Source organism: Aquarana catesbeiana, linkage group LG04 (assembly GCF_042186555.1).
Source record: "Aquarana catesbeiana isolate 2022-GZ linkage group LG04, ASM4218655v1, whole genome shotgun sequence".
NCBI lineage: Eukaryota > Metazoa > Chordata > Amphibia > Anura > Ranidae > Aquarana > Aquarana catesbeiana.
This window is the reverse complement of record NC_133327.1, coordinates 182,013,660-182,033,602: the sequence shown is the minus strand read 5'-3', so window position 1 is coordinate 182,033,602 and position 19,943 is coordinate 182,013,660. Positions and strand designations below refer to the sequence as shown.

General features: G+C 39.4%; 1 protein-coding gene across 2 annotated transcripts in view; it reads right to left on the bottom strand.

Annotated features, from left to right (window-relative positions):
• Positions 1 to 19,943, bottom strand: part of NYAP2 (neuronal tyrosine-phosphorylated phosphoinositide-3-kinase adaptor 2) — a 259,118-nt gene that overhangs the window by 28,341 nt on the left and 210,834 nt on the right. For both annotated transcript variants that reach the window (XM_073625971.1, XM_073625972.1), the window contains exon 3: positions 18,398 to 19,492. In XM_073625971.1, coding sequence (XP_073482072.1) covers positions 18,398 to 19,492 — 1,095 coding nt within the window. The remainder of the gene's footprint in view (positions 1 to 18,397; positions 19,493 to 19,943) is intronic.

Here is a 19,943-nt window from a genome sequence, read left to right as displayed (position 1 = left end):
ATTTCTGTGATTTATACTGTATCTAATTGACCTGCGGTCCCTGTTTCCTATGTTACCCTGTATTTCCACATCCACTATAAGGTCTGTATTGTTTGTAATCAGTAGGTCCAGTTCTCTTGTTGGTGCATTCACCAACTGACCCATGAAATTATCCTGCAAGACATTTAGGAAATGGCGAACCTTAGACAAATGCGCGGTTCCTTCTGCCCAGTCTATATCTGGACAATTACAGTTGTGCTCATAAGTTTACATACCCTGGCAGAATTTTTGATTTCTTGGCCATTTTGTCCAAGTTGACACAAAGGGATTTAAATGGCTATTAAAGGTAACCATCCTCACCTGTGATCTGTTTGCTTGTAATTAGTGTGTGTGTGTGTGTGTATAAAAGGTCAATGAGTTTCTGGACTCTTGACAGACCTTTGCATCTTTCATCCAGTACTGCACTGACGTTTCTGGATTCTGTATAAAACAGGAAAGGGATATAAAAAGATATCCAAGGAATTGAGCATGCCAATCAGCAGTGTTCAAACTCTAATCAAGAAGTGAAAAATGAGGGGTTCTGTTGAAACCAAACCACGGTCAGGTAGACCAACTAAAATTTCAGCCACAAATGCCAGGAAAATTGTTCGGGATGCAAAGAAAAACCTAGAGTCACAGGAAATTTGGTCAAAATTGTTTGCAAGATGAATGCAGTATGTTATCAAAAAATACTGGAGGAACATTTGCATTCATCAGCCAGGAAGCTGCACATGGACGTATTTGGACATTCCAACAAGACAATGATCCAAAACACAAGGCCAAGTCAACCTGTCATTGGCCACAGCAGAATAAAATGAAGATTCTGGAGTGGCCATCTCAGTCTCCTGACCTCAATATCATTGAGCCACTCTGGGGAGATCGCAATTGTGCAGCTCATTCAAGACAGCCCAAGAATTTACAGGAACTGGAGGCTTTTTGCCAAGAGGAATGGGCAGCTTTACCATCTGAGAAGATAAAGAGCCTCATCCACAAATACCACAAAAGACTTCAAGCTGTCATTGATGTTAAAGGGGGCAATACACGGTATTAAGAACTGGGGTATGTAAACTTTTGATCAGGGTAATTTGGGTAGTTTCTGTTGCCACTTGCCATTATGATTTAAAAAGAGTAAACACAGTTGATTGATAATAAATGGCTTCAACCAAACACTAACCATGAGAGAAGGAAAAGTTTTTGTGTTATTTATATTCTCTGAAAAATAGCCAAGAAATCATAAATTCTGCCAAGGTATGCAAACTTATGAGCACAACTGTGTATATATATATATGTACTACAGACTTCCCTGCACACCCGAGCCCATTTTCTTTCTGATAGATGTGCAGTGGCACCACTGAATTTTATACATATTTGGGTACATGCTTATAATTTTTACTTTCTTATTTTTCATAAACAAATTGATTTAAAAAAACCCCTGAAACCACAATTTCTCAGGAATACCTAAAATTCCTTAATTCCACATAAGTGCCCTAAAAGGAGGAAAGGTAAGAAAGACCTGGAGGTCAGAAGGTTCGTTTACTCCCATATAGAATAACTGCACTAAATTTTGTAATGCCATTAACATTGATTTCAAATTTGTAAGATTTAAGAATCATTTCACACAAAACTGAGATCCCATGTGTAGGAAGACCACCCTGGATATGTACCAGCTGGTCCCAGATGTCTTAGATGGGAAGACTCAAGCCTGTTAGTCCATCTGACCTGACAGTAAATTTTCACCACAATCACTAAGCTCTGGGGAAAATCGCCGTGCAACTTTCCTTGTAAAGTGTACAGTCAACTTGCCTTTAGTAAATCAACCTCAGCGCCTCCTCTAAAATATTTCTATAAGTAAGCTCATCACAAACTTTGTGACTCAGGTTATCCTGGCCCCACAATTGGCATGCACTCTGCAATTCACTTTTACTATGTTTACATGTATATAATTTCATAAACTGAAAGATTTTATTTTTCAGACATGTCACAGATGATAACAGTCAATACATTTTCCAACCACATTTGGATAGCACGAGTAAACGCAGCTTTTCTTTTGTCTCCAGTAATGATCTGCATTGTGTGTGCTACTGGAATAGAGAGGATATTTCATTTAGTTCACTTCTATTGGGATCATTTGAGGTTGTATGGCACAGAGCCAGCATTTAAGCTCTTGCGCGCTCTCTCTCTCTGTTTTATCAGGACTCAGGAGCAGTTCTTTTTAAATGAAATGCTCTTACAGCAGACAGCCTCTTGAGGCATGTGGGAACATAGATCCAAACTGAAGACACACAGCTTCTCTAACTTGTTTGACCCTGAATATCTGTCTGGAGTCAGAAAACTCACTGGACAAGACAGGATGTGTGGCAATCTAACTAGACTGGCCCATTAAAGCATTAATACAACACTGTAAACAGCATTTCCTTACATAAATTCCCCAAGTAGCACCAAGATATGTCTAAGGAATTTAAAGGAAGCAAAAAAATAATTTTTTTTGCTCACTTGAACCAGGGATGGAGGCACCATGTGCTTCATCTAAAGTTCCCCACATTATTTACTTAAGGAATTTAAAGGAGAAATTGTAAATGTTTATTTAGTTGTTCTATATACAAGAATTTACATCTTTTGATTAGTAAAACAGAAACAAAAGCTTGTACTGAAAAGTAACAAAAAGATAAACATATTAAAAAAGAATGAAAAAGTAAAAAGAAAAAAAACTCTATGCTGTATATAAGATTAATAAATGACACAGTAAAGGCGCAGTAAAGGCTTCCTTCTGGCAGCTCTTTTTAGTTCAAGTATCGTTGAATTGTGCTCCTTAAAAACAACTACACCGTCTTTTTGGAGAGCAGCCTGTATTTCTCCTGAGGTTACCTGTGGGTTTTTCTTTGTATCCTGGGCAATTATTCTGGCAGTTGTGGCTGCAATCTTTCTTGGTCTTCCTGACCTTGGCTTGGTATCAAGAGATCCCCAAATTTTCCACTTCTTATTAAATGATTGAACAGTACTGACTGGCACATTCAAGGCACATTTGATATCTTTTTATATCCTTTTATATCTTTGTAAAGTTTCATTACCTTGTTACGCAGGTATTTTGACTGTTCTTTTCTACCTACTCATGGCTCAGTGTCTAGCCTGCTTAGGGCATCCATGTTAAAACTAACAAACTCATTGACTATTTATACACAGACACTAATTGTGATTTAAAAAGCCACAAATGTGGGAAAGTAACCTTTAATTGCCATTTTAACCTGTGTGTGCCACCTTCTGTGTCTGTACCAAGGCCAAACATTCCAGGGTATGTAAACTTTTGATCAGGGCCATTTGGGTGATTTCTGTTATCATTATGATTTTAAAAGGAGCCAAAAAACTATGTGATAATAAATGGCTTCATGTGATCACCCTCCTTGAATAAAATATTTTTTTTGGCATGATTAGTCATATTTTCAATATAAATGCCAAAATGTCACAATTTCTGCAAGGGTATGCAAACTTTTGAGCACAACTGTATGTCTACATTTTTGACTGTTCTTTACTCTTGAACAAAGCTTTCTATAAAAAAAAGTGTAAGGGATTTAATGCCTCTTTTACCATTTTAATGGGGCAGGGGTTGGTAAGTTGCACATAAACCTGCCAAGCGTCTCCTCCCAAGGTACAGGATGTATGCAAGTAGGGCTGGTGCAAAGATTTTTGACACCCTAGGCGAAACCTCATTTTGCCGCCCCCCCCTTGACTTCACCCCTGACTCTACCCCCTTTTCCCTGCCCGTGTATACCCCACCTTTTTAATGAAGTGCCCATCAAATGGAGCCCACCAGCATCCATCAATGCAGCCTCACCAGCACCCATCAATGAATGTTTGCTTGCTTCTACTCTTTTGGGAGTTGAGACACAGACACAGTCCTCCGCCGCTGCTGCGCCTCTGACACTATGTGCGAACGAAGCAGCGGCTGCCTGCTGATGCTGAGACTTAGTTGCTTGCTGCAGAGAGAAGAGAGTAGGAACACCAGTGGCCGGGTGCCATAGGCAGCAGTGCACCCTAGGCGGCTGCCTAGTTTGCCTAGTGGTAGCACTGGCCCTGCATGCCAGCGCAAAATATTGTTAATCATAGTGTATGTGTGCATTTTATAAATCATAATCTTTATGATTTTCATGTACTTCTTCTATCTGAAAAACTGGGTTGGTGAGTTAATGGTGATGTCAGTCACCTTTCTTCCTTGTTCTAAACTGACCACACAAACCACAGAAGCTGACCCGTGTTAGTGTGGTCAATTTTCATCCTTTGGCTAACCATTCAGAGGTACAGAACACTGTGCAGACACACAGCATGCCTGTATTGGGCAGTTTGTACAGCTACCGCACCCCCTAACTAATCATAGCTTACTTCTTGCAAACCCACCCTTTCAATCACAGCCTGCCTCTTGAATGGAAAGATATGAAATGATGCACAAAGGACACCCCTCAAAGACCTCCGCCTTATGAACACACCCTCTGCTCAAGCACAGTCTGCATCTTATCTTGCCTTAGGCTGAACAAACTATAGAATCAGGTACGTTGTGTGTCTGCACAGTGTCCTGTAACCCTATCTCCCCTCCCCCATCAGAAAGAAGAGATGCATGATCACATGACACAACTTTTTAACCTTGTAAGAAAAGGTATTTCTGAAACTAGGCAAAAACAGTTATTGTGGCTGCATATTTATAACTGTATTGGTGTCTATAACATTGTATGTTTACAACTACTTTAAGGTGAATAAAAAATGTGCTTTGTTTAATAGATGTGCTACTAACAGAGGGGAAAGTCAGACAGTTTAGAGTTACGGACCACATTAATCAGAGGTGCCTTGACAAAATAGTGTGGCTTCCACATGTATTTGAAAATGTAGTTAGACAGATTTGTTTTGTTTTTTGTTTTTTTACTGGTTAGCGGAAGTGTCCTGGGGGCTCCTTTTTTACTGCATAACAAAGGTATGTTGCATTTGGCACCAAAGGCTGTGTGCCCATGGGCTCCATTATGGAAATCCAGATCTGCTCATGCATGAGACCCTAATTTGTTTCCCTTGACCTATGCTAGCAGACTATAATTCATTTAACTGGAGCACTTATATTGGCATTCTGGGTGGCATAAGGTACAGCCTGTGCATATGAATACTCTTTTAATGTGAACAGCAATATTAGAATAATTAACTGATCATCTTTTGTTTTCCTCTGCAAACTCTTTTGGCAGTTTTATATATTGGCTACAAGATACTGTGACAAAAGGTTTTTAGTGACCTTCACCACTGAATATCATTAGTAAAATCTGTTTACAGCATGCATCAGCTCTTTCAATAATATAAAGGTTCATGCATTGCAACAACACAAATTACAGCCACTTCTTTGCAGTCGGTTAGCAAAGCCATGGAGATGAACTGTAGCATTCCATTTATGTCAAACTCCAAAGCCTACCATTAATTGCAGGTAAATTTATTCCATACTAATGCACATGTGAATAATTTAAATGGAGGAATGTCTGTTAAAGGGCAATCTGGTCATGTGACTTCCTGTTAAATTTTTGGACTCACTCGTATCATGCAGTACCTTTACTGATCTTGAAATGATGACTTAATACTTTTGGTTAAGGCTTGTATAATATGGATCTTAAGTGGATAAGATGACCTCATTCCCCAATTTAAGCAGCAACAAAGCTGAGACATCCTACCAAAGAATAATCTTAGAAGCAGCACTCTAATTCAAACAACAAAAGGTTTTATATCCAATTACTTTCAGTGCAGTGGAACAATGGGATTCAGAATGGTTGGTTAGCGCATTGAAAAAAAGCTTTATTAAACACGTCCAATATAACATTAAATTACAACCTTGCTGCTGTGCAAAGAGTACCCCTTTGAAATGTAACTGTCTTATTAATTTGTTCAAAGCTTGCAGCCTTGAAAACATTAATTTACTAAATTAAATTCTAGTGGTCATTTTTTTTACATGATACAATTTCTAGCTTAAATATTTTAAGGGTCCAATTTAAAGCGGATTTATCAGAAAGTTAAAAGGGAAAAGCATTCTTAATAAGGGCTGAAGTGGAATACATTGGTAAGATATATTTATAAAATATCATCTAAAAATTGTTTTCTTCCTATCTGTGTATGAAATAGCATAATCAGAGCTATTTCATTAAACTGGATGTGACAGGTAAAAGCTAATGAATGGTTCATGTTTGGGAAGGTGTGGCCAAACAATACTTAAACACATGCTCCATTCTTGGAAATTGGCTGTTCATGTAAATACTTTACATTTACAGGTGCATCTCCTAAAATTAGAATATCATCAAAAAGTAAATTTATTTCAGTAATTCAATTCAAAAAGTGAAACTCATATTTTATATACACACAGAGTGATATTTTTCAAGCATTTTTTTTCTTTTAATTTTGATGACTATGACTTGCAGCTAGTGAAAACCCAAAATTCAGTATCATAAAAAATGTGATTACATAAGACCAATAAAAAAAGGATTTTTAATACAGAAATGTTGGCTTACTGAAAAGTATGTCCATGTACAGTATAGTATGCACTCAATACTTGGTTGGGGCTCCTTTTGCATGAATTACTGCATCAATGTAGTGTGGCATAGAGGCGAACAGCCTGTGGCACTCCTGAGGAATTATGGAAGCCCAGGATGCTTTGTTAGCGGCCTTCAGCTCATCTGCATTGTTGGGTCTGGTGTCTTTCATCTTCCTCCTGACAATATCCTACAGATTCTCTATGGGGTTTAGGTCAGGAAAGTTTGCTGGCCAATCAAGCACAGGGATACCATGATCATTAAACCAGGTATTGGTACTTTTGGCAGTGTGGACAGGTGCCAAGTTTGGCTAGAAAATTAAATCAGCATTTCCATAAAGCCAGTCAGAAGAGGGAAGCATGAAGTCCTCTAGAATTTCTTGGTAGAGGGCTGCGCTGACACAGTGGACCAACACCAGCAGATGACATGGCTCCCCAAATCATCATTGACTTTAGAAACTTTACTCTGGACCTCATGCAACTTGAATTCTGTGTCTCTCCACTCTTCCTCCAGACTCTGGGACCTTGATTTCCAAATGAAATGCAAATTTTTCCACAATCTGTGATGATTTGGGAAGCCATGTCATCTGCTGGTGTTGGAGCCCGATCAAGTATTTAGTGCAAACTACATTTCTGTATTAAAAATCTTTTTTTTTTATTGGTCTTATGTAATATTCTAGTTTTCTGAGATACTGAATTTTGGGTTTTCACTAGCTGTGAGCCATAATTATCAAAATTAAAAGAAATAAATGCTTGAAATATATCACTCTGTATGTAACGCATCTATATAAAGTATATGAGTTTCACTTTTTGAATCAAATTACTGAAATAAATGAACTTTTTGATGATATTCTAATTCTATGAAATGAACCTGTATATGTGTCTGGATAAAAACACACCTAAAATTATATTGTAAAATATAATATACCTGCAACAGATATGTAGCTGACAGCAGGCTAAGCCTGCACAGGCATTTGGCTATTTACACAGTTGATGCAAGGCAAATAATATAATGACATCCAAAGGGTACGCAACAGCTGAAACAAGATCAGCTGAGACTAATCAGTTGCATCTAGTAAGAAAAGCAGGTACCCATGTACTATGCAGCCATGTTCCTTTTAATTGCTTCTGTTAGGAGCCATTTCCAGTCAGTAACAACCAAAATTGCCGGCAGACTTCAAAAACAAAAATTGTAAGAATTATCTAGTCAGTTCTTATATTCACGGTGAACAATCATTGGTTAGTTTGGTGTATTAATAACAATATGTGCAAAATACAATACTTAAGTTACTGATGTATTTTATAGTGGAAATACACCCACAACTCTTTTGCTTTTTTTGTGTGACAGTTGTCACTTTGTGGTGATCTAATATTGTACAGATGCCACCACAGTTTTCTAGACCATAATGCACTGCATGGCCTTTAAACCGTGGCCAGCAGGCTTAGAATGACCAATAAGGGGGCTTTCGTGAAGCCAGCCTATGTACCATAATAGGGGAGCAAAGAGCAGGCATTGTATCAATTGTGAATTGGAAGATGTTGTAGCGAAAGCATATGAAAAGCTGACAAACTACATAGGGAAAGATGGGGTCAATTAGGAGGAAACTGTCATTTAATTCTGATTGCTAACTCATTTGGCAATTAACCTCTCTGCTGCTTTTTTTATTGGGGGATTTTTTTCTGGTTGATTTGAGATAAACAGACATCTTTAATGGCTACCTCATGCATTTTTTTTTTTTTTTGCTGCAAGACTTACTTTAAAAAAATAGGCTTTCTATAAAATCGAAATGCGGTGGTACAGAACTCCCTCCTTACTCCACAAATTCTCACCATCTATACCTAATACGTGCTGGAGATGTGGTAAAGCAGAAGGCACTATGCTCCATGTCTAGTGGGACTGTGATTCGATTTGGAAGAAGGTGCATGACATCATCTCACAGGTCACCACGTATACATTAGATAACACTCCAGCACAATATCTATTGCACCATACCACATTGTCTAAAAATGCTTATTACAAATCTCTGGCCATGCACATGGTGAATGCGGCGAGACTGTGTGTTCCGAAACACTGGAGATCTATTACCCCACCAACAATTAGAGAATGGTTCGCCAAACTTTCCAAAATAGAAGAGATGGAAGAACTGATACACATCTCCCAAGAACGGATACAAAAATTCACGAGCACATGGGCATGCTGGACTCATTTTAAAACGACGGATTACTTCCAAATTGCCAACTCCTAAACAAAGTGCTGATTTGAGCACTATTTATATATTTTACGAAAACGTAATCAGGGAGATTTTGGCTGGGGGGGCGGGGGGGGGGGTGCAGAGGCGAAGGGACTCATTACTTTCACTTGTTAATATATAATCTGCGGACTCCTATCTACAGTGTCCCTCTCTCTCCCTTCTTTTCCCCTTCCCTGTTCTGCTCTCCCCTTGTTCCTCCCCCTTTTTTTTTTCTCTCTCTCTCTCCCCCCTCTCTTCTCCTTCTCCCGTTCTCTTTTTCTCTTTCGCCCTCTTTTCAGTCTATATGCATATTTTCTTGCTCATTTTTTCCCGTGTTCATTTTCAAACTTGGGCCCCTGACATCATTAATGTACCAGACAAAGCAGGGTAATTGAATATATATATAGAACAACGATTAAATACGTTACCAGTGTGCCAAATAGAGTTTGGGCTCCTATGACTCCCTGATTGTTGTGCATCCTGTCTCTCTCTCTGGTACAGGTGATTACCTGAATGTATACTTGATTTCAATAAAAATGTATGGAAAAAAAAATAGGCTTTCATTTTTAGTGTGGTGTTATCTTTTTTTATTTGGGCGAATATTGATTTATATTTTATGTTGTTATGACATTTATTTTAGATTAAATTGATTTTTAGGCTCCTCAATTCTTTTGTGTTTTTTTTTGGTTTATGTTATTATTATTTTTTTAAGTTTGGTGTGCTCAACATGGAGCATTTACTTGTCACTGACCATCTGTTCTTTGATTTTCCCTTTGTTCGCAGCCAATTATTGCAACATTGAAAAAAAAAAAAACAGTGTGCATCTAAACCACCTAATATTACATCATTTACATTCACCGCGTCACCCTCCGTCCATAGATAAAATAAAAGTTAGGCATATGCCAGTTAGGCCTATTATCCCTAGTTAAAACTGTCCTGCTACAGACCAGTTTTACACTGCTGTATCATCTGTGGTCTCCTAATTCTTTTAGTAAAACACCTGTAATCTTTGGGGTTGATTTAATAAAGGTATGAAGGGCTGTTCACATTGCAAAGATTGTTCAATCATGTGCAAGGAAAATTTAAAAAATAAAGTATTTTTTACTGCACATGTTTGAATGATGGAAGTCAGTGGAGCTTCATCTCATTCATGAGCTATGGGTAAATTTCCTTGCAAGTTGAAATTCCCCTTGCATAGTGAACAGCTTGTTTGCCTGTAAAAAAACATTTCCATTGTCCCTATTACATGTTGTCCTATTATCCCTTCATCTGGTCAATTTTAACACTGCTGTATCCATTACAGTATTTTAATTCTTGTAGAAAAGCCAAATTGTGACCTTTTTAAATTTGAGCCTAGCTTTAATATTTTAAATTGTCCTGTTACTGGCCAATTTTACACTGCTGTGTTTTCTGTGGTCTCCAAATTCTTTTAGTAAAACACCCGGCTGTACTCCTTTGTTTTAAGAAATTTCAGCCAATTTATGAAAAATGTCTTGCTGCTGGCCAATTGTACACTGCTGTATCATCCAGCGTTGTTCCTAGGGGGGTGTAGCCAACCCCAGATACCGCCATTCAGCAGCAAGTACCGCCAATGTGATTCAAAGACACTTGGTAGCACAGGTGTAGTCAGGGCAGTGTAATCTCTGCCTCATCAGGCAAGAGCAAGAGATGTGGAGACATGGATGTCACCCTTCCCCTGTCTAGGTTCTGCCCAACAGTCTGTCACAGCACCTGATTACACACTCTGCTCATGCCAATCCCTCACCTTGTGACTATACAGCAGTGGCCCAAAAAAACATGGGGCCACATTGTCTACTGCAGCACTGAGCACTCTACAGCAACAGCCCAATGCATGACTCAGGGGGAACCCAGGTAGAGGAATTTCATGGCGCTTGAGTGTCCACTGCCTCTATGGACGTACCACTGTACTGTGTGACCACACAACATCATTTTGCCAGGTACCCATTAAGGTCAAATGCCAAATGCCCTTTCAAATAGCATTTGCTGGTGGAAGGATGCACTCTAGGGGAGAGCTTATAAGCTGGGGGAGAGCTAAAAGGATCCAGAGGAGAGCTTGGAGAGCAGCCAAGACAGACAGAATGTTCTTGCTGGAATCAGCGAGTAACACTATGAATCTGTGATACAAGACAGGAAATAGTTATTGAAGCTAGGTGATGTCTGTTAAATGATTTTGTAGAATGCAAACAAGATGATCTTTAGGGGTAAGATCACAAGCACTTTTGTTAGCTCATAATGTTTATGTCATTTAGCCCTTGTATCATACAGTATGTGCCCAATTGGTTTAGGAAACTGAGTGGTTATACATCATTATTATTTTGTTGTCTGTTCCACAAATGAGCCTACGGTGTTTTTGGTGGTGTTAGTGCGGTAATTTATTTATTTTAGGTACTTATATAGCGCCATCAATTTACGCAGCGCTATACATATACATTGTACATTCACATCAGTCCCTACCCTCAAGGAGCTTACAATCTAAGGTCCCTAACTCACATTCATACATACTAGGAACAATTTAGACAGGATCCAATTAAGCTACCAGCATGTCTTTGGAGTGTGGGAGGAAACCGGAGTACCCAGAGGAACATGCAAACTCCAGGTAGGTAGTGTTGTGGTTGGGATTCGAACCAGCGACCCTTCTTACTGGTAGGTGAAAGTGCTATCCACCACACCACTGTGCCGCCCATAATAACTTTAAAGCTGTCTGTGGACATGTTTTTGAGTGGCGGTGTCGGTATGGTATCGATTTTATATCTGTAGATATATTTTTATGGACTATACAAAACTGTAATATTACTCATTACTCAAAAACACTTATTCAACAGACCGATTCTTAAAAAAAAAAAAAAAACAATGTGATTAAAAAAGCAAAAAAGTCTTTGTTGGCCTTTTCTAAATAGCAATCAGCCCAATCTTGGTACACCACTGGTATCATCTACAATCTTTTAATTCCTAATGAGAGCACGATAGAAACTGGCCAGCAGCAGGAGAGTTTTGTGTCACCAAGAACGAAGAAAGCCACAGTGAACGAATGCCCAATTCCTTTCTGACAGCCAAGCCAAAGTCAAAGTAGGACTGTTACCGTTTAATGAACAAGCATGTCACTGCTAAAGCTACCTGATATAACCTTTTTTTCATACTGAAATTAATCAGCTTGGGGTTCTGCTGCTGTATCTAACATGAGCTAATTGTAAAAGAAGAATTAAATTCTCTGGCCAAAATTGCTCTACCAGTGTATGCTGTTGCTGGGGCTGATTGTGCAAATAATACTGTTCCGTAATGCCACATACATCTTTAAGGCATCCCCCAAGCACGTTATTTGAAGGATTTTTGTAATTTTAATGTTGCCCTCAAAGTGCTGCTGTATGATGTTTTTTTTTGTTGTTTTTTTTTGCATGACAGTGCATCTTCCCATGCCTTTCTTTGGACAGCAGTTCGCCTTTTTGTTCTAAAAATTGCTATAATTTCAAGGCTAAGTTCACCTACTGGAACGTGTTACATATGGGTGGAGTATGTAACATGTTCCAGCTCCTGCCGCCAGTTCCCCTGATCCTGTGAATGAATGCATTGCAAGTACCATCAGCCATCATGCCTGAGGAAGGAGCACGCATGCTCCGAACGCGAGAGCTGCGGCCACGCCCCCCGCTCTCCTCCACCTAACGTCATCTTCCTAGGAACCTGCTGACCCACTGTCTGAGGGAACCCCAAGCCATCGGAAGCTACGGACTCCACCACAAACGGCCGAGGCCGGCCCCGCCACAGCCCAGCTGGTTCGTGATGTGACTCTGCGGTGCCCAGGAGAACCTACCTATGCCTATTTCTTATCACACAAATGTGAGTGTACAATTTGTAATAATAAAGTGTTTGTTTTTAACCTACTACTACGCTTAGAGCAGCGCTGCTTTTCTTTTTGCTTTATCATACCACAGAGTCCCTTCTACTCTGACAAGCCGGCTGCCGCTCATCATAGAAGCCTTAACCATCTTTAACTGTTTTTAACTGTTTATTACCCCCTGGACATATCTTATCCCCCACTCTACTGCCCCTTACCTTATCTCCCTACCAGCACCTGTCAGCACTCCATTCCCCCTCTGTTACTGTGGTTGATGGCTTATAGTTCTGAATGAACTGCTGTTGAGAGCTCTTGTAGTTCATTCCCAAGCCATGCAGCTTTCAAAAGACAGCCTGTATAAAGGTAAGGGCAGAAAGCTGCTGGGCATGTCTTCAGAAGCCTGACCCTTGCACCCCTGATCCATTGGCACCTGCAGGAAAAAATAATAAATGCACTTTTTTTTCCTACAAAAATGTTTTTTATATTATTATTTCTTGAAAGTTGCTGTCCCTCATAGACTTTAATAGGATTCACCTCCAAGTTTGGGTTCACTGAATTTTGAACAACATTCATCAAACCCTAGGCGATTCGAGCAGGGACAAATTCACCAATCACTAATGAAGAATAATGAATAATGAAATATCTTAACACAGCTGGAAGCATTAAATGAATATGAAACCACAAACACGAATATGTATTATTAAAAGTTAGGAACTTTTAGATTTCATTAGTCTCAACACTTTTATTGATATATTTCATTTGATGGTGCGTGCTCTGCCATCAGAAAAGCAATAATGCCAAAAATGAACAAGTGATTGGATCAGACAGTAATATCCTGGAGTACAATACGGTGATCACCCTGCAGGTCATTGTTAGTGGCTGATAGAGATCAGTAGCAGCAGAACACGGAAGGAGGACAAATATGAGTATGCATATACTGTTTGATGTGTCAAAAATTTTAGTTTAACCCCGGATTCTTACCATATGATAAAGATATTGAAATACTGAAAACTGGATTTTACGAAAACTAGAATGCCCTGTGTCTGATTGGAGCCTCTATGGGTAATCAGACAATACGACCACCTTCACTCACAGCAACTTGGGAAGCAATATTTTGCCCCTTCCATTAGCATTTACAATGTGGACTAAGAATGTACCTTTCAAATTTGATGGCTCTTATGATCACACTGGATTGCCATTGAAATCTGCAAACTGCAGCTCTTTTTCTGATAAAGCATTTCCTAGTAATTCTCTTTAGGTAATTCTAGTTAAATATAAACTATTTAGTGGCCATGCTTTCTTAAAGTGCAGTACTCTAGGCAAAATCCCTTAGTGCACACTTCTGGGTGCATTCATACAAAATATGCAGAGCTATTTGCCCTACAAAAATGCACGCACATTAGTTAAAGAGGAACTGCAGTGTGCTCACATAATCTGTAATAAAACATCTTTGCCATTCTGAAGCTTCCCTCCAACCACTTTGCATATTATTTTACACATACTGTGATTCTGTACTTGCCAAATATGCTGCAGAAATCTCCCTCCATGGAGTCTGGCTGCATCCATTTTACCTGATGAAGCTGCTGCCTATTCACTTCCTGGATTTACACAGACACACACCTCCAGCTCTGCAGCTCTGATTTGCCCTTGCATGACTCATCCCCCCTCCCTCCCTTGCAAACTCTCACGAGAGTGAGAGAGAGAGCTGTGCATGATGTCATAAGCCTAGGCTAATGACCAAACAAGAAACAGGAAGTGGGCTGTATAAGGTATTTACTGGCAGAAAAAAAATGTTTTACTATCCAAAGTTAAAACAACAAGGGCAGAAGATTTAATAGATAGGATGATGAAAAAATGACTGAAGGTCTGCTTTAATGAAGCTCAAGATCATAGCAAATAAGCATTTTTGCTTTGATCATCAGCTCCTTGTAGTGAATATAATGGTGTGGTATATTGCTGATTTCTATGAACGAATACATTTAAACTGGAAAAAAGATATCCCGGGAACATTTTTTTTTGCCCCATTTGCACAGAACAAATAAATGTAAATGCAGTTTCACGGGGGGGGGGGGGGTTGGGGGGTATAACACTGCAAAGGTTTTACAATAATACCCCCCACACACACACACACGCACTTATGCCCCGTACACACAATTGCATTTTCCGACAACAAATGTTGGATGTGAGCTTGTTGGCTGAGCATGGATGGGGTAATCTATTGGTTTTTCCTGTTCAGTCCTGTGGGCTAAGTCTTATGCTGCGTACACACGGTCGGTTTTTCCGACAGGAAATGTTGTCTGTGAGCTTGTTGGCTGAAAGTCCAACCATGTGTATGCTCATGTGTTGTCGGACTTTCAGCCAACAAATGTTGGCTAGCAGGTTCTTAAATTTTCCGCCAACAAAACTTTGTTGTCAGAATTTCCGATCACGTGTACACAAGTCTGACGCACAAAAGTTCATGCATGCTCGGAATCAAGCAGAAGGAGCCGCACTGGCTATTGAATTTCCTTTCTTTTGGCTCGTCGCCTGTCTTGTACGTCACCACGTTCCCACGTTCGTAATTGTTGGCCAACATTTGTGTGACCGTGTGTATGCAAGACAAGTTGGAGCTAACAACCTTCGAAACAAAATTTTGTTTTGTTGTCGGAAAGTCCGATTGTGTGCATGGGGCATAAGTCTGATAAACACTTTTGATGCTTATACCACTGCCTCTGTCTAGAGATGAACAGGTTAATTAAATTATATATACATTCAGATGTGTTCAGTCTTTAACCTCCACACTACCACTTGAAAAGGGTCTGAACAGAAAGGGATACATTTCTGTAACCCTGCTTAAAATGGTTATAAACCTAGATAATTGCTTCCTTTGTATAGGCAGGGCACACCACCAATGATAGATTTCTATAGCAAACATTTAAAAAAAAATGTTTTTGCTACTCCTTTTTTACTTTTGTTTCATAGATCACCTGCCTGCCGTATTTCTGTACAGCCCAGCAACGTACAAGCAATGTCTAAGCTGCAGCGTGTCAAATATCCAAGTAATGTCACTTCAGCTTTTACTTTCCATATCTTCTGGGCCATTTAAACTGATCCTGCTAAAAGGGTGGATCAGTTGCTTAAATGACAGCACAGTATCCTAGATGGCCTGGAAAGGAGGGTGTGTAAAAGCTGAAGCGCCATCACAGGACATGTCTAGCCTCTGAATCAGGTGTTTACTGGGTTGTACAGAGTAAGTGCTAAAGAACGGCAGGATCAACAGATAATTTATTTACGAGCAAAGCTTAAAGTAAAAAAATAAAACTATCTATGGATGCATCTATACGAAACATTCAAGTTTGTCACAACAACTAAATAAGTTACTTAGTTATGTGACTTTGTGGTTTATGCAGCCTAAAACTGGTCAGACCTGGGTCAGTTGAAAGCAAAAAACTGACCTGACCGTGTCATTGTATTCTGACAACAGGGAGACTCCACCAACGTCAGAATACACAGCTCAGGGCTGCAGCCTATCACCTGTGTGTGAATTTACCAACTTCTGTTAATCTGCAGTGGCCACACTTCTGTCTGCTCAACCAGCCAAATTTCGATTCATATGTGGCCAGCCTACAGTATATGTAAACCCTCACCTTGTAAAACAAACCCTTCAAGTGGATGTAAACCCGATTTTTTTTTTTTTTATATCATACTGTACAGTATAAGATTTCCTATCATTTGAGCCCAGTCTTGCCACACAGAGTTAATCCATCTCTGAGCAATCCTCTTTTATTGTTCAGTGAGACAATTCTTGACAAACTGAGAAAAACTTTGTCAAATCCTCCCCCTTGCTGTGAGTGACAGGTGATTTACATCTCGTGCACTAGCCTAAGAGACATGCAGTATTTTTAAATTCCCTCCCCCACTCCTTTCTTCAGCAGCTTTGCAAGGATTGGCTGTTCCACACCTCGGCATGATTTGGCATGCTGAAGTCATGTGGTTACTTTCCTGTCTTTTCACTGGATGTTAGAGATCATAGCAGAAGTTCAGCAGAAGTTCAGTGTTAGAAATAAACAGGAGAAAATGCACAAGGTGTGTAGAGGTGGGCGGGGAGTCTACTGACATCACGACTCCACCCACTGAGCTCCAGACAACAGACCCACCCACAGAATATGCAGTTTTTCAGGTCTCATAACAGACAGAGGGGAGACATTTGACAGGTATAGATACATGCAGGAGGCATGTATATCCTTATAGATAACCCCCATGGCAGTAGTTTAGGAAGGATGACATTGGGTTGACATCCACTTTCAGTTTAAAATAGAATTGAAAGGCAAAACATTTGTGTACAGATATAAAAAAAACATTAAAAGCATTCTCTTTTTTTAAGTGATCACATCTCCTCTGTTCTCAGCTGCATAAGAGCTAGGGGAAGAGAAACAGCAGCACACTGATCTTCCCAGTGAAAGGCTGTGCAGAGGGCCATGTCAGGACAAGTCTGATCATTGAAGAAGAGCAAACTGAGTTCTCAGCACAGCTAGAGAAATGACGGTGTGTTCCCCTGCTTAGTGTGGTCAGTTTTTAATAGAAAAGTAGAGGGACTGATAGGAACACCAGGGATTTCACACAAAGGAAGCAATACAAAGAGAACAGGATAATTTTTCATTCAAATACGTGGTACAGCAGAAACATAACAGGAATCAGAAATGTTGGGTTTACATACTCTTTGAGTTGATGGCTCTGCTGAGCTTGAATGCTAACACTGCTTTATAATGAAATGATGCAAGATTTAAATGTGCAACCTCTGTAAATCTGAGCTGTAATTGCAATATTATAAGTGTGTTAATGGAAAATTTGGATATCCTTATGCTGTATGCCTTCTAAATGAGGAAAGATGTTCAAATCATATATGAAGTTCAAATGTTCATGTACACACAAAAGGATTGATTTTGTAGGAATATTTCAGTTTATAGTGACATTTTTTCTAGGTCTGGATTGCCTAAGATGATGCAGCATTATTTTCCTTAGTGTGGACATAATAGTATAGGGATTTATGCCTGTGAAGGACTGTGTGTAAATCTAGACACAGACTTTTAACTGTGCATATTTATCAAGTTTTAAACCAGTGAATTGTATTTTGAATTTACATGTAATTTTATTGCAACTATTCTGCATGCTTGGTTCCATAAATTATATAGCGCTATGCTCAGCAACCTGTTCAACAACATATGTCGTTGCTAAAATATGTTTATACTGTGATTTTGAGTTGCTTTTGATAACCTTTTTAATCATCTGCATGTCTACTGTATATGCATTCAGAACGAATCATATCTCCTGGGAGGTTATGACAATTGTGAATTTTGGATTTATAGACTGAGCGAAGAGGTTGAGGCGATCTTTTCTTTTTTTAAGGGATTTTGTCAATGAAAGGCAATTTCTTGCAAAACATTTCATCTCCAATATTTTTCTTATTTGTTATCATTTTGTTTGAGAATCACACCTATTTTTTTGATATTTAGGTGGAATTAGGATATATGGCAATTAAGTTTTATATGAGTTGTTGGATGACTTGGTTCCAGTCTTGAAAAAAGACTGAATAAGACATCTAGGTCATCCCAAAAGCTTGTATCTTTAAAAAACTTAAATTAGCCAATAAAAGATATTACCTAAACTTCAAACTTCCTGCACTAATTGATGGATAGCATGATACAATACTATACTGTTATACTTATTTGGTAAATAGACTCAATGAACTTCAGTGTAGTCCAATTTACATTTTACACTTACTTTCTGAAGGTTCTTTAGAACGTCTTCCACTGGAGGGCTTCCTTAGCAGACTCCTTCCTGAGGTAAAGAGGCTTGATAATTCCTCAAGGGGACTTGTTGGTGTTCTGGAACGTGAGCTGCTTTGAGATACACAATAAGTACTGGTAGATGAATTCATTAACTTCCCTTCTTGTGGAGTGTTTCTGCCAGTAGAATGAGGCACTGATGGAGAATTTCTTGACAGACTTCCTGAATGCACTGAATCATAGGGTGGAGGTCGTTTGAGGCTTAGAGGAGTCAGTGACCTACCCATGCTCACAGGGGAAGGAGAAGCAGAATGACTTTTATGATAACCATGAGGAGACTGTGTTCTGTATGTTGTTGAAGCATGTGGTGGTGAAGAAGAATGCCCAGATGACGTACTTCCATGAACCACCACTGCTTGGTCTTTCTCCACTTTCTGATGCCCTGGAATGTGTGCTGTATGCGAAGATGGTGAACTAGCAGTTTGCTGCTTTATGTAAGACACATTTTCTAATACAGGAAGCTTTGCCACTTCAAGAGGAGTTAGAGGAGATTCATCTGAATTTGGTGAACACTGTGCTGGTGCTGGTGGAAACACCAATAAAGGAGGCCGTTGAGAGAGTAGATTTGGAAATGGAGGGGGGATATCACAAGTCTGGCCTTTGGGAGTTGATGGCACTGAGGACTTTGTGAATTCTAAATCAGGCACTGTGGGAGTAGGACACTGAGAAGAACAACTAACATGATCCATTTCATAAAGACACCTGGAATCTTGGCTAACATCATCAAATATAGGATATTTCATTTCTTCATACACTGCCTCACACTGGTCTTCATCATCTTTTTTAAAGTCTCTTAATATATTCCCTACCATTTCTATATAAACAGGTTCTTCATCATCTCGGTCTAGAGCAGCACTGCTGAGTTGAGATGAAGATAATTCTCTAAACAGGCTACCCTTCACCCGACCATGCTTTTTAATGTATGTTTCATCAAATGATGTGCTGAGATGAGTTGTTGGGTTCCGTTTGGGTTTGGGTGGAGGAATCTTCTTTGTGTACTCATCACTGTGAGGTCTTTGCTTTGCTGCCACTGGGAAATCAATGAAAAAAAATTTCAAGAAAAAAGTATAAGGACAAGATACTTAGCAACACAATTACAGGTTTGCATAGTCAAAGGGTATTTATTGCATCAGCATTTACCTGGCATAGAAGCCGCTAATGGAAGCAGTGATTTTTTACTCTCTGCTGCATATTATTCAGGAAGCGGTGAAACATTTACTTAGATTCACTGTGACTGAAATGACTGCTTTAGAGCTATTACAATGTTTAGAGGCTGGAGACCACAGCTACAGCTGAAGGTTTTAAAGCCTAGTTCTGTAAGAATTGGGATGACAGATTCTTTATGAAGAGACATTAAAGACAACCTGTGCTTTTCCACACTTGCCATTAACCTGTACTTTTTTATGCAGCTCTGCAGCTGCCAGGAGTGAAAGAAAAGTCCTGCCTAAGCTAAAGTTGCCAGATTGATAGGTTACGTAGGT